At 35.5% G+C, this 16,335-nt stretch overlaps 1 protein-coding gene across 7 annotated transcripts in view; it reads right to left on the bottom strand.

The window, feature by feature from the left end:
- Nucleotides 1-16,335, bottom strand: part of PIKFYVE (phosphoinositide kinase, FYVE-type zinc finger containing) — a 69,881-nt gene that overhangs the window by 12,001 nt on the left and 41,545 nt on the right. For all 7 annotated transcript variants that reach the window (XM_019726947.2, XM_019726946.2, XM_019726951.2 and 4 more), the window contains 12 exons: nt 15,306-15,377; nt 14,480-14,651; nt 12,349-12,527; nt 10,673-10,786; nt 10,174-10,282; nt 9,915-10,069; nt 8,215-8,305; nt 5,621-5,681; nt 4,607-4,744; nt 3,741-3,861; nt 1,946-2,041; nt 376-459 (listed from right to left, as the gene is read on the bottom strand). In XM_019726947.2, coding sequence (XP_019582506.2) covers nt 376-459; nt 1,946-2,041; nt 3,741-3,861; nt 4,607-4,744; nt 5,621-5,681; nt 8,215-8,305; nt 9,915-10,069; nt 10,174-10,282; nt 10,673-10,786; nt 12,349-12,527; nt 14,480-14,651; nt 15,306-15,377 — 1,392 coding nt within the window. The remainder of the gene's footprint in view (nt 1-375; nt 460-1,945; nt 2,042-3,740; nt 3,862-4,606; nt 4,745-5,620; nt 5,682-8,214; nt 8,306-9,914; nt 10,070-10,173; nt 10,283-10,672; nt 10,787-12,348; nt 12,528-14,479; nt 14,652-15,305; nt 15,378-16,335) is intronic.

Below are 16,335 nucleotides of genomic sequence, written 5' to 3'. Positions count from 1 at the left end.
TTGTTTGTTTGTTTTCACTATTAGAATGTTTACTTATTATGGGAAATTCACAAATATTTTAAGTTACAAAGACAAACAGTAAGTACCTTATTAATTTTACAAATTACTATTTTTTTTAATGAAAATAATAAAAACAATTAAAATGCTTAAAATTTAAATCTGCAATATACACTGCACTTTTGTGGCAATTATCAGAAAACAGTATCTAAAGAAAGAGTTTAACGTCTTTTGCTATACTTGAATTTTCTTCTATCAATTATTGGCTAAAATATAAGTGTGTATCCTAGAAACTTTCATGTTGATAAAACTGAAGTGTGAGCATTTAGAAAAATGACATAGCTCAATTAAAATAGATTCTATTCAGTCACAAATCACCTATTGGTTGGAAGCCCTTCTTCAGCACTGGTCCGCAGAGTTGCTTTGGACAATTCCTCTAAGGCATTTCGGTATTCTTTACAACTTAGGGTAGAAATAGGTTAAAAAATGTTAAACATTAAGCTCTCCTTTTAAAATAAATATGCTTTCAAATAAGTATTACAGTATAAAAATACAATCATTGTAAGTACCCATAATGAAACAAATAAAATACATTTAGTGAACAAAAGTTACCAAGTAGGAACTTCATGAAGAAGGTCAATGTCTTCAGACAGAATACAAAATACTACTCAACACACCAACCAGCATCAATATCCTAAACAAAGAATGTGAAGGCCTGCATACTAACATTTCGATCAAATACTTTGAGGGGTTAAAAGTATGAAACTTCAGGGTTTAGCATAATAGAAAGGAAAGGAACTTGAGAGAGTTCTTTTCTATTTCAAGGTATTAAAATTATTTTTATGTTGCATTGGTGGAAAAACAAAAATCCAACTCTTGGACTAGCAGCCTGGGAGCCCTAAGTTAGACAAATCAGATGTTAGGGAACAAGAGAAGCATCTCAGGGTGTACTGTTTTGCCAAGACATTAGAAAAAGGTGACTTCAACTAGAATATTTGCTTCCTAATAGTACAAAATATGTTTTTCCTACCTTTCTTATCTATTAATGTAGTATGACTAAGCAATAAAGCAAGAAGCAAATACTTTCTTCATAAAGGCCAAAAGGCAATGATAAAAAATCTTTCTTATGAAATCTTCTAAAGGAAAAGTCCTCATTATCCAAACAGTAAACTCTAAATACTGAGGCATATAAATCTATCTTGTTTACCCTTGTACATCCAATACCTACTATACCACATATTGTAGAATATTCAAATATTTATTGAATAAGTGTACTCCTTATAACCAATATATAAAAAAATCAGAATTTCAACACCTTGCAATAAAAAAATTAATTAAACAACTTAGATTCTACTTAAACTAGGTTCTACCACTGCCAAGATACCGTTAAGATTAAAAAGCTTTGGTCTTTTAGAGATAATATATAAATATTTCTAAAGATGGATGCTTCTTTAAGACACATGATTTACTGTGGGCATATAAATGGGCTAAGGCACAGAAACAGCATTACTCTAAGTAAGAAAACTACCTGCTATGTGTGAGAAGCAGGAAGGAAATGCAATGAAGAGTACAAAGAGATATTCACATGCTATAAGGCAAATACGTTCTAAGTACTGTGTCAGTAAGTAAATTGAAGGAAGGGATACAATGGTACATACTATAGTATAAAGGAAGAATGGTTAGAGGATATAAGGACTAGTAAACAACTTGCCTAGTCAATTTAGTTATTAGGAGCCTTCTTAAGAATTATCCTATAATTATGTGGGTAAAGAGTTTCTATTTTCAGATAGAAACAGAATAAGCTATCACACCCAAAGAGCGTATGTTTTTACTTATATTTACTCATTTTGCTCTGTTCTATGTGACAGATCTCAACAACAAGGGGATTAATAAATACACATAAAATATAGAAATATAACCACAGGTGGAAAAGCCCTATTAATAGTACCTGAGAGCAAAGGCTATGATGGAGCTGGGTTCCTTCTCACAGACTGCAATGGGTACCCGTTCATGTTCATGCATTAAGTAGTGTTTATCTGGATCACTGTTCAAAATTTGAGGTACATAAATAAATAAGAACAAAATTAGCAATTAGTCACATATACAAACCATGAACACATTGCAAATACAGCTCAGGACAATCTTAAGTACATACTGCACAATTATAAGAATGTAATTAAGTAAGCCAAAATGTATGCAGAACTTGAACCAAACAGCCAACGAAAACATATCAACAGAAAGTTTTTGAAGGCAATTGAAAATTATCAGAATTACTTTTCAAATCAGAGGGTTCTGGAATAGTTACTCCAAACAAAGCTTTTCCCACACCGCCAAAACATTAGGCCATATTCATCTCAAAAAGGATTTACATAAGCGTAAAAGACTTTGCTCTATTATTAAGTCCAAAAGAAAAGTCTTCTAGAATTGTGGAAATGTGCTACTAGTCCAGTAAGAAAGAACATAACATAGCCACTCTCCTATTATCACATGGAAACTCAATGGTGTGACTCCATTTTAACCCAAATCTTACTCTCTCAACCTCCACCCTAAACCTCCAAGGGAAACATTCATTCGTGTAACACCTATTTATTGAGCAAAACTATTATTAAGCACCTAACATGTATAAGATGGTAACAATACAACAGTGAAGAAAAAAAAATAGGCATGGTAGAATATACAGTACAGTGGGGTAAAAAAAACAAATAATCCTACAAATAAGTATAATTACCTTCTGTGGTAAGTACCATGAGGGAATCATGAGAGCACATAGCAAACAGACCTAATCTGGGGGGAGGGTCTAGTCAAGTTCTCCTGAGAAAGACTGACAGTTAATGACTAAGAAGAAAGCCAGTGCATGTGCAATGGTCATAAAAAAAGAGAACCATAAGCAGTCAAGAAACTAAGATATTCGAGTCTGAAACAGAGAAAACAAGGATCTTTACATACGACTATCACAGTATGTAAGACTACTGTATCGTGAGTCTCTACTTGTCTCCTCCCCAAGACGGTGAGCTCCCGAGAGCAGTGATTTCTCCTTATTAATCTTTTACTACACCCTGGGGCACTAGAGCTGGCAATCAATAAGTTTAAATGTTGACTGAATAAATAAATACATAAGTCAGATTAAGGACAAAGTCCTTATTAACAAATGTCCACCTTTTGGATACACTTGTCCCAATGTAACAAGAGCGGCCGGAGAAGCAAAACACTCTCACAGCCAGCTTGTATTTTTTCCCACTCTAAGGGAGCCCAATACAAACAAGATCACATAAACACTTGTATGAGTCATTGTAATTCATCACCACTGTTAGAAAAAGTACCATGTCCCAGTAAATTATTGGGTAATATCATCCTATATACGATCAGCAATAAAATTTTTAGGATTCTGAGATCAACAAATGTAGCAATACATCTTCAACAACAACAAAAATATATATATATGTGTAAAATATATGTATATATATACACATATAACAATTATTTTCAGAACCAGTAAACTTAAGCATTAAGCAACATTAATTAACGTTTTTCACCCACTCATGTATTATATAACATGTTCTACAAATTACATTATACCCAAAGACTATGATGAAGCATAATTTAGGATTGAGAAATACCCACATACAGTTAAATAAACATATTTAAATATGTAGAAAGTAAATCTATAGAGAGATTTTTTTTTTTTTTTTAAATTCAGTAAAAATAAAACCACCCAACAAGCACTGGCTCTTTGTAATACTTACAAAGGAAACGGAATAGGGTTATAGCTATTTCCTGGAAGGAAATTTGCAAAGATGGCTTTCATGGTTGATTTCTCCTTCACCTGGCTGTCTGTGGAACCCAGCAAATGTCCATCAAACACATCTAGGATGAAAAATAATCTACTTATATGTTGATATTCAGGAAGAGTTAAAAAAAAAGTATAAAGCATCGACTTTATTTCTTTTCCTTTTTGGAACACAGGTATATGCACACAATAATTACCAACTGTGCTATAAAATTTCTGATCTAGGAATGACTATTACGGGCCGAAACAGGAAGCAACAATGAAGCATACACTGCACTGACTCCAAGGGGTTTTTTTTTTTACACGTCAGTATTTCTGAAACTGAGATCACCCTGCCATCAATGGCAGAGGCCAGGCAGTAGCCGCGATGGAATTACTGCCTGACCACCCATGAATTTAGTCACAGCTGTTCATGTTACCACTTCCCCTCAGTCATGTGTGTGCACTGAGGCCATGACATCTAAGTTTCATTACAATTTAAAAGTTATTTTTAAAGTCTGCACTACAATTAAGTAGTTACTGTTTAATAGAAAGCAAGGAAAGAGAGAAGCAAGGCATACGAAACATTTGTTGTTGGAGAAATGCCTGCAATTTCTCTTATTTCTTACAAAGCAACAATTGTGCTTCATGGGACTTAAGAAAGGAATATTCCCCAGAAATTAGATGAAGCTGAATAACATTCTATTACTGAGATATTTACCTGTCAAACATTGCAACTGAGTAAGTAATATGATAAGAAGTTATACCTAAAAGAGCATGTGTAAAAGCCTGCAGAGAGTTTTTCTCTTTTGGATCAAGTACAGTAAAAGTGACGAACTGTACCTTCAGATATGCTGGCTGTATCTAATTCAGAGGGCCCTCCCGCCGACTGCTCAGGCATGACTTCAGGTGGAGAAGGCAACTGGAGATGCGTAGAACTGGTGGAGCTCTGACTGGACAAGGTTGTTAAGAAGCGGTCCTCTAAAGAGAAACACAAACTTACATGAGTCATTTAAAAACATTAAGTCCATTTCTACCTGATAGTAATGTTTCTACAATGCCAATTCATATTTTTACTTCATAAACCAAAGGATTTTAGCTTCCTAAAAATTACTGATGCCATTTTGGTGCATATTTTAGAAACGGATTCAAAAATCCAGACAGGCCATATGATTTGACTAGAATCACACCTTGGTGACAGCACTGTGACCAGCAACCAAGGCTGACTCCTACACAGTATTCTTTGTATTAGACCAGAATGCCTACCTAAATACTAGTTCATTCAGTTTAATAGAGAATTAAGTCATGACACTATTGGGAAAAGAAAAAAATCACATGATTATTTTCAGGGTAAAAATTCATTTAATTATAATAGGAAAATGCCACAAACTCTAAGTTGAGGTCTTGTTCTACGAAAATAGTCTAAGTAAATTTTCCAACAAATTTTCTAGGATGCCAAGTTAGTTAATGAACTACTGTGAAAAACAGCTAGAGGTGATTTTAGTAACATAGAACTATTAAGTTAAACTTTGTAAGATTTTTGCAGTAAAACCGGGGAGTTGACTTTGGAACAAGCAAAACAAAAATTCGATCTTTCTTCTGTTTGGTCTTCCCCCAACAGCAGCCTTCTCTATGTATAGTATATTTCAGGAACCTAATTTCTCTTCTTGTAATATACTTTATGATAATCTTATGATAAACTGACAGTGCTATAAATGCTCTACAGGAAGGAAAAAAATAAGTCTATGAACAATTGCATCAGAAAAAAATTCTCAAAATTAGCAGTTAAAAACAATTACTAGACTAAGAAATTTCCTTAAATCCAATGGCAGGTGATCATTAGACTCAAGGACCAACCTTTTTCTCCATTTTGAAGTCCTGGAGAAATATTTCTTGGAGATGCATCCACTGCACTTATCTGTAGAAAAGAAAACACTTTGTTCTTAATATGACTAAAATCACATTAAAAAAAAATTTTAACCAAGTGAATCTTAAACTTTTTGGTCTCAGGACCCCTACAATTTCTTAAGAATTATTAAGACACTCAGCTTTTATATGGGTTGATCTTCCAATTTTTACCTTACTAGAAATTAAAACTGAGAAAGTTTTAGAATATGCATTTATTAAGTCATTTAAAAATAACAATAAACCCATTCCCTATTAACATAAACAATGTATCTTTTCATTTTAAAAATAGCTATTTTCAAAGAAATGGTAATGGAGTGGCACTGTTTTACACTTTTACAAAACTTTAATGTCTAGCTTAATAGATGACATTCTTAATAGATGAGATTCTCCTCTGGCTTCTGCATGTAATTTATTGAGCTACATTATTATGATTGAAGTGTACAAAAAAAATATTCAGCCTCACATTGATATGTAATTGAAAAAGGGAAATCTCATAGAGCCCATGAAAGGGTCATGGACCCCCAGGGGTCCTTGAACCACACTCTGAGAATATTGTTCTAAACAGTAGCTCACTTCTTAGTATTGAAGCAACTAGGAGCTACTTATGATTATCCATTAAATCTAGAAACCTTTCATTATCCATTGGACTTTCTCAAGTCCCATTATCCATAGATAAGATATATTTTAGAATGACTATAAGCTCTGTGTACAATTTGATTACAAAGTAATTTCTTAGATTGCTGCTTAGAACGTTCTTAGATTTACTCACCGTACCAGAGAGACCTTCCTGGCCACACTATATAAAATAATCTACCATCACCCACTCCCTTGGCAATACTCTCCATCTCCCTTGTTTTTTTCTCCATAGCCTTTTTTCCATTGGTTTTTAAATGGTTATCGATTCATCTGTTTATTTTCAATCTCCTCCTCATTAGGCAAATGTTCACTGGGGACAGTGACTATGGCCTTTGTTCACAAATGTATGCCTCGTACCTAGAACAGCGCCCAAAAGCACTCCAGAACTACTTATCAAATCAATGAATATAAAGGTAGTGCTACATCAAATATATGGTGATGGAAAGAGAACTGACTCTGGATGGTGAACACACAGTGTGATAATCAGGTGATGTATTACAGAATTGTATACGTGAAATCTATGTAACTTTACTAACAATTGTTACCCCAATAAACTAATTAAAAAATAAATTAAAAAATATATAAAGGCAGTGCTACACATTTTCAAATCAACTTTCAATCTTTCAAAAAAGACAATCATCTGTTGAATGATTTTGTAGTTTCAAGTCTGTGTCTATATATAATTAAAGGTCTTACACTACTAGCTCTGCAGTTTCTTCAGTGGGCAAATAGAAAAGCCACCAGCAATCTGTGCTAGCCATTGACAGCCCTAGACTACTTGGCAAATAGTACTATACAAATCATCTTCAGTAATCCTTATTCTTCCTATCACCTAAACTTTTAGAAAAAGTGATTCCTATACAGTTATTTATGAGACAAAAAGGAAGAATTCATTTATATATAAGTCACACAAAGATTTAAGGTACGTGGAGCCATCATTCCATTACATATTCCTCTATAGATATTATACACTTGTACAAAAAGAGATATGTTTACGGTCCCAAATCAGTTAACCTTCAAGTAGGGAGAATTATCCAGGTAGGCCTGACCTGATCACAAGTTCTTTAAATCTGTGTCTAGAAGTCAGACACAAAAGAATGTAGAGATCTGAAACATAAGAGGATTTGATGCATTGTTGTTGTAGACTTTGAAAACGGAAGGGGCCAAGTGGCAAGGAAAGCAGGCAGCTTCTTTGAATTGAGAATCATTTCTGGTTGACCACAAACAACAAAAGGGGGTCCGCAGTCTTATGACCACCAGGAACTGAATTATGTCAACAACCTAGATGAGCCTGGAAGAGGACCCTGAGCCTCCGATAACAGCCCTGGCTGAAACCTTCATTGCAGCTGTGAGACTGAGCAGAGAACCCAGCCCCACTGTGTCAGACCCGACTCACTGCAAGGTAATACCTTTGTGTTTTAGGCTACCAAGCCGGTGGTAATTAGTTATGCAGCAAGACAAAACTAACCGGAATGGCTAATTAAATCAGTAGGTAGAACTAACCCAGCGCAGACCCTTAAGTAAAGCTTCTCTCTTAAGCACAGAGACAAAGAACACCCAAAAGTGCACAGTAAAATACATTAGAACTCTATTATACACTCACATCATCCACAATTTGTCCTTTATAGCACCTACTGCCACCAAGATGCTACCCCCAGTGATGCCAGTAGACAATGGCTTTTAATAAATGTTTCCAACAAATAAATTATAATATATTTTATTTTAGGATAAGATAAAATATTAATCCAGGTTATGTCTCCTTGAAACCTCACAACTTTAAAATGAAAAACCCTATTTAATATTATTAATAAAGTATATATTAAACTACCATTTCTAAATGTCATAAATGAAATTAATTATAATATTTATATCAGTAAAGGCCTGAAGACAAAACTACATTTTATTACCTTGCTTTCTTCCCCTTGTCTCATTCTTCCAGGACTTGGAGGAACTGAAGGCCGCTTTCTACCCTTTTCCTGCTGGAAAAGGTCCTGCAACCTACAGTTAAAGGGGAAAACAAACAAACAAAAAGAATATGGTTTTGTTTCTAATATCCTAAATAACATTTACAAATTTTCTCCTTATAGCTTTGAAGCTACAATAATTAGATTTTCCTAACATTTTGATTGCAATAGATTTTAAAGTTGTACATAACAAAGACTAAGTTTTTGTCTTATTTCTAATCAATTAATCAAGAGCCGTTACTGATATGACTATACTTACAAAGGAATAGCAAGTTATTATAAGAGACAGCATAACATAACAAAGGCCTTAGGCACCAGTACACCTGGGCTCAAAGCCCAGCTCTGACAATTAACAGCTGTGTAACTTGGGCAAATCTCTGAAGTCTTGTAAGGCCGTAGTTTGCTCCTCTGTAAAATGAAAATAGTACACACGTTGTAGGACTCATAAGACCCAATAAAAGAGTGAATGTGTACCACCTCTCACTTCTTAGAATGGCTATTATCAATAAGACAAGAATAAAAAGTGTCGGAGAAGCTGTGGAGAAAAGAAACCCTCATACATTGCTGGTGGGTTTGTAAATTGGTACAACTACTATGGAAAACAGGATGGAGGTTCCTCAAGAAATTAAGAATAGAGCTAAGAGCAATCCCTCTTCTGGGTAAATACCCAAAAAATTTGAAAACATTTACTTGGAAAGACATATGTATTTCCATGTTCACGGCAGCATTATTCACTGTAGCCAAGATATGGAAAAAACAGTGTCCTTCGATGGATGATTGGATAAAAATGTGGTACATATATACAATGGAATACTACTCAGCCATTAAAAAGGATGAAATATTGACATTTGTTGACAATATGGATGGATCTTGAAAGTGTTGTGCTAAGTGAAATAAGTCAGATGGAAAAGGACAAGAACCGTATGATTTCACTCATATGTGGGATATAAAACAGAAAGTAACAAACGAACATGAATAAACAAAACAAATGTAAACACAAATAACAGTATGGTGGTTACCAGAGGGGGGGCATTAAGGGGGAAATGGGGGGTCAAATACATATGGTGACAGAAGGAGACTAGACTTTGGGTGGTGAGCACACAGTGCAATATACAGATGACGTGTTACTGAATTGTATATCTGAAACTTACGTCATGTTATTCTTAACCAATGTTACCCCAATGAATTTAATTTAAAAAAAGAGTAGATGTTCGTCTAGTGCCTTACTTAGTGCCTAGCATAATCCAAGTGCTCAACAAATAAATGCTATAATAATCTAACTGAACACTTAGATAAGCATAAAGGGAAATATTTCACAAAATAAATATTTAAATAAAGGTATAAGACACACAATAATTCACATATATTAGATTCAATGAGCACACACACTATAAGTATTTGAAACAGCATTAGAGGCTACTCTCATGTTTAGTTTTAATCTTCACAAGTTACCTAAAGATTAGCACATTTATTTTAAAAGATGAAAAGATGTGGGGGTGGTAGTGGAGACAGAAAATAAAACCTTCTACAACTTGAGAGTACAATGAAATGTCCATAGTTAATAAAGACATTTAAATTAAAAACATCATGGCAGAGCAAATTTTGCAACATTATTAAAGAAACACCAGTCTGCAAAGTCATACCTGTTATTCCAGGCTTGTAGCACTTCACAGAGGCTCTGTTTCTTGGCAATGAGTGACTCGAGGATTGACTGTAGCTGCTGAGGGGTATCTACAGAGGAAGACATAAGCCTTGCTTGCATCTTCTCAATCCAGTTCTTGAACTCCCCTTCTTCCATCTACAAGAAACAGAAACAATTCCAGCCACCTGAGACACACCTCAAAAGACACTTCCAATGAGTTAACAGTTAACTTTTGGGTTTCTGTCAAAGAAATAAATTACCTCTTTTTGTGCAAAGATGTCTTCCATTTTTTCCTCTCTTGTTTTGCTAAACGTATCAGTTTTCAAAGATGCAAGTCTTTCATCAATAGCAAGATAAACCTGTGAAACTCTTAACAGTATAAAGATTAAACACTTTAGAAAAGTAGAATCAAATTTTCTAATCTCATATAGATAGAAAAAAGATGTCACAAACAAAACTTTAACTATAATGTTTTATGTAATTAATAATCATATATCATTTTGCAGAACAAAAATGACCTGAAAGGGTATACATAAATTTTGACAGTTATGTCTGACAGGGTTTGTCTTCTTTTTTAATACTTTTATGTACTGTCTACATTTTCATTTTTTTTACATAATGCATATACAACACACAATTAGAAAAATGCAGTTAGTTACATTTTCAAAGGAAGCTACATGAACAAACCTGGTATTTAAAACAGCTATAGATTACAGGCAGTACTGAACAAAAAAGATGATGAAAGAAATTAAAACTTACTTTTGAAAGAAGTCCTTTAGATCCTGAAGAAGGGACACTTTTAATGGGACCTGACGTTTAATGAATACTTTGGGGAGTGGAACACATACTTCAAGGAGCCGAATGGGAGAATAACTGAGAGAAGAAAATACAAGTAATAGAAAAGTGAAAAATATTTTAATATTTTGAGTAAAAGTAAATCATGATGGTCAATTAAATCCTATGAGGCATAAGAAATAATAAAGTTTCCATAAAATGGTGTTTTAAAACAATTATAAAAATGCTGAACACAACTTTGAACCATTATAAATATTCTCCCCAATTTTGGAAGGATTTTGTTTTTTCACTGCACTGTGATGTCACCATTTATCCCTCCTGTGTTTTAAAAACAAACATGACTAGGATACAAACCTCTACAACTGAGGAGCGGGACTCCTTCCTACAATTAGCTGAGACAGGTACTCACCACCTTCCTGGCTCCTGAGAAATCTCCAGGAGTCTCTCTTTCCTCTCCACCTGAAGGTGTAAGTCGTCTAGTAAGTGCTATACCTCACCTATGCCCTAGGGTCATGGTTAAAAAGCTCTTGCTTCAAAAAGGAAATAGGCCCAATTACAAACATCTCTTGAGGGCCTACTTTGTGTCAAGTGCTGTTTTAGGTGCTAAGGATACAGCACTAAGCAAGGGCCAAATTCCTGCCCTCAAGATTCAGGAATAATATTAGGGTAACAAACAAGACAAATAAATGCTTAAAATGTGTATTATATCACATGGTAAGTGCTAAGGAGAAAAATAAAGCTGGAGGAAAGCAGGGAATGAGGTGATAGGGAGTCAAGGCAGGTGAAATCTGAACCAAGACAGGAAGTAAGGAAAGCAGGCAGATGTCTGGGGTATGGGGGAGGGGGTTCACAGAGGGAAGAGCAAATGCAAGGTCACAGGGAGGAGCCTACCTGATAAAACTGAGGCCCAGCCAGGACACCAGTGAGGGGGCAGGCAGAGCATGTAGGAGCTTATAGGCCCATAAATGGACTCTGGGTGAAACGCCCATTAGAAGGTGTGGCCTGGCCTGATTTTCATTTAACAGGACCATTCTGACTGCTGTGTGGAGAACAGGGCTGCAGGGGTCAAGGCCAAAGGGAAACTGATTGAGGCTACTGCAATAATCTAGTGAAAGGTAACAGGATCAACCCAGAGTGGAAGTGGTGGTGAGAAGTGTTCAGAGTCTGGTATATTTTGAAGGCGGAACCTGAAGGCTTTCTCAAATCATTTAATACCGCAGTGTAACTACCCGTCTCTGAACTAGTGATTTTAGCTCTATCTAGACTATCCGATTATCCTTATGTCCGATTATTCGATTATCCTAGTTAATGTCTTAGCAAAAATTCTGACAAATTCTCAGATGCAAAAACGGAAACAGTGGTTAAGAGTAACACCTGTTCATATTATGACTTCATCACTTGCTAGCTTTATAAGTGAACTATAAGCTCTCCATCTGAGGGTATATAATAATATCTATTTCCTAGGGGAAGGATTAAATAAATAACACTGAAAGATCTTCACACAAGAGTATGGCCCTTTGCATTTGCAAAGGTGGGTGTGGGGAACAACTCACACCACAAATTAATTCAACCCAGTAGTGGAAAAGTCACAAAGCTTTCCAGGGAGTATGTGATTGTGTACAAGTGCTCTGATTTCTTACCTGAAAGATGCCACCATCTGGTTATAGGAGAAATACTGGTGGTAATCATGGTGGATGGAGTGACCACATGGCTCAGCATTGGCTCTACGAGTGTACTGGTGCCCATAAAACCTAAGTTCAAGGTACTTTGCAAATGACATGGACCAGGACTCATTGGAAAGAGCAACAACTGGTGTTACCTGAAATTCAACATAAATCACTTATCTAATCATATATTGAGAATCTCTCTTTTAAAAAAATAATGTATTTTCTTTTCTAATATAAATCTAATACGTTCTGATGGCAGAAACTGGCAAAAGACAGGTTTAAAAGTGGGTGGAGTTAGGGACGGCTGGGAAGGGCAGTATCACCAGTAATCCCACCACCAACATCAATATGCTAGCATATTGACTTTCTTTCTGTATGTATAGGAAGCATATTTGTATATAAAAACTCTTTCCTGTAATTAGTTTCATAACCTTTATATTTTTTACTAGCAATAGACTATAAATATGTTCCCACATGAAATACTCTTGTACAACTTGATTTTTAATGGCTACAGAGTATTCCATTATATGGAGATATTTAACCAATCCCTACTGATGTGCATTTAAGTCATTACAAGTGTTTTTTTATTTTGATCATGCTCTGATGAACTTTCTTGTATATAAATACTTATAAATAACCACAATTATTTCCTTGGAATAAATTAATAAAAGTGGGAGTTGGTAGGTCAAAGGGCATGAACATTTATATGGTCTTTGACACTGTCACATTGTCATCCAAAACAGGTGTACTCGTTTACACCATCTCCAATAGTATCAGCATAACACTTCCTCCACTTTCTCACCAATCTCAGGAATTATGAATTTTTAAAATCTGATTTCAAACTGTAAAAGATCAAAGATTTCAAAGGAAAAAAATGCACTTCACTGTTGTTTTATTTATATACTTCTTTGACTACCACTAAGTAAAATTTATTTGCACAAATCTAATGGCGATCTGTATTAAATTACTTTGTTGTGCCTTTTGCCCATTTTTCTATTATTGTGGCTTACAGAAATTTAATATTAAATATATCAATGTATTAATTATAACTTTTTGACACATAGAAGTTTTTCATTTTGGCATAACAAATACTGTTTACCTTTTCCTTTCTAACGTAATCCCAAAGGCGGAAATTTATGTTTTAAAATAAAGTGCATATACCAAAGTATGCAAGTTATAAAGATCAAATTTAAGTATTCATTTAGTTCACTGGTCAATGCACAAAAGCTCATATATTCTACAACAAAATATTACCAGCTGCCGAACAGGAACTAAAGGGCAATGAGAACAAGTATAAAAAGTAAGACTGATAATTGCAAAAAACGATTTCATGGCTGCACGTTTGCTACTGCAAAAAGAGCTAACTTTGATTTTGCCCTCCTCAACCACTAATATCGATACAGGCCACACTATAATTTTACCTGTAATTCCCATATGTGCCTTCCAAAAGCACACTCCAAAATAAGCCAATAAAGATGCCAATAAAGTTAAATTTGGCACATGCTCACTGCAAACAATTTGGATAAAAAATGTATATTAAAAACATAGTACTGGCACCAAATACTTCCTCTGGAGTTATAAAAGAAAAGCACATAGAAGAAATAAAACACATGGTCCTTTTCTCGAGAATGTACATGAAACACCAATAGAGATCAATTTAAACATGGCCTCATCTATACCTCTTAAGATAGCAACATAGATATAGGCTCAAACTTACACAAACATCCTAGCATACTGTAATTATTGTGTTGTAAGTCTGTCTGTCCCCTAGAGGACAGGAGCCATATCCTGTTCTTTTTTCATTCCTAAGGCCTAGCACAGTACCTGGCACACAGATGGTGCTAAGTAAGTGTTTGCTGAATGAATACACAAACATCATTGAGAACTGTCAGGACTAGACAAGATATCTGACAAATTCTAAAATAGAATCTTCAAGAAGCAAACATTAAATGTGACATACAACACCAGAAGGTAAAATAACTAAGAGCCCAATGACACCACATCCAAAATAAGAGACCAGCCTCACGCCCACAAAAAAAAGAACTATATGAATAAAGATATACATGATATCGTATGAAATACTATAGCCACAGGGTACGTTTACCTGTTTGCAGATCCTGCACCAGGAATAAGTGAGAATTGTATGTTGATATCCAGGTACCGGAGAATCCAACTCCTTCAGGATTATCTGCACGCAGCCTTGGCCGTGGACAAAGCGCCGAACGTGATGCACCATGGGGGTATCACAGAACATGCTAGGACACTGATAAGACGACCTTGACAAGAACAAAGTCCCCACATTAACCCCAAAGCTAGGAGTGATGTACAATGAATGCTGGCTAATCAGAGCCACTGCCAAGGAAGTGCGGCATCCTCTCTAGAGTAAGGACAATGGGTGGAGTCTGTTCCAAGTACCACTGACAAGTACTGTTTGGGGCCTCCCGTCCAACATCCTGTCTTCAACTACAGTACAGGGACAGTTCCCACTTGTTAAGTGCCTTCAATTTGCCGAGCATTTTTAAAACACCACCTCATTTTACCTATTAAAACTCCTGGCATTTCTGGAGCTTGTTATTCTCTACAAAGGGGAGTGGTAAAGTGCTCTTTGAAATATACGTGGCAGGTGATAGCCTTAAAACTTAAACCGAGACCCTGGGCTTCTGTTGCCTCTCATTTGAATCACTGTAAAAACAAACATCCTAAAAGAAAAAAGTTTTAGGGTTGGCAGGATAACTAGGTGGGCAAAGATTTGAGGAATGAACTGGGTAAGACACCCCAGGTTGAATATGAAGCAGACTACTACTTCTTTGCGTGGGACACTCTTAACATGTGGTGTGAAAGTGAAGGACAGACAGCAATACTCTATCATGTTTATGTTTTAGGCATCGAAAAAGCATTAAGTGGAACATAAAGAGAAAATTTGTTCTTACCTGAAACAGTACCTCTCTAAAAATATTCCTAATGTAAGATCATTCTTTCCATAAAATTCCATTGTTACAATCCTAAAAGAAGAGATCATTTCTTAGTAACATATCGTAATTAGGACCACACAGCAAAGACATTTCATGAGCTTACAAACCGATTATCTGTTGATGTGCTTATAATATAGTATCATATTAACGCAGGTAATATTATTTTATCGTTATAGGTTTTACCTTATCAGATAAAAACAGGTTTGGACTAGCCACACTACAGCCTCTTATCCACTCCCAGTCCATGTGTGTCTCATGAAACTATTTAATCAGGATGCATAAACTATACTAGTAAAGCAGTAAAACTGATTTGAGTTAGGAAGAAGTAAGTCTCTTTACAAAGCTTTAAGCCCTGTCACCGTAACATGGGACTCCTGTCTCTCCTGCTCTCTAGGCCACGCCACTCCTGAGCATGGTGAAATGTAGCTCATCTGCTTCCAGGAGAGCCAGTTCCTCACCTTATAGGTAACACAGCAATGCCCACAAACACGAGAGCTTGCCTACACCCCTGCTGACTCCCCACATCTTATTCAGGCCTTGACCTGAGGAGTCCATAAACTCCCAGGGAAAATTCCTCTGGGCTCCCCCAGCCCCCAGTCAGCCTGCTAGAACTATACGGATACTAGAAGAATCCCTGATCTCACTGGCAGAAATAAGTGTTTCTGGTGCCCAAAATTAAAATATAAAACACATTTTGTCATGGAAACAGTGCTCCAAAAACAAGTAGTTAATGTTCCACAGTACTTTTAAAACTAAAGGTAAACTACGTAATGACTAGGTTTTTGTGACTATCATTTGAAACAAATAATTTATAACATTATAAAATGCATTTCTATCAATACTTAGAATTAAGTTTTAGGATAAAACTTAAGGCAAAAGACTGACTGCTTTTATGAAAATGATGCCTAAAGGAAAACCCGCCTAAACTGTACGTTATCAAAATGCTGAAAACCAGCTTTTATATATCAACTTTCTCGCTTTTATAACT

The sequence above is a fragment of the Rhinolophus sinicus genome, linkage group LG01 (genome assembly GCF_036562045.2).
Source record: "Rhinolophus sinicus isolate RSC01 linkage group LG01, ASM3656204v1, whole genome shotgun sequence".
NCBI classification, from domain to species: domain Eukaryota; kingdom Metazoa; phylum Chordata; class Mammalia; order Chiroptera; family Rhinolophidae; genus Rhinolophus; species Rhinolophus sinicus.
Note: the sequence above shows the minus strand (reverse complement) of the source record. Positions and strands in the feature narration are given on the sequence as shown.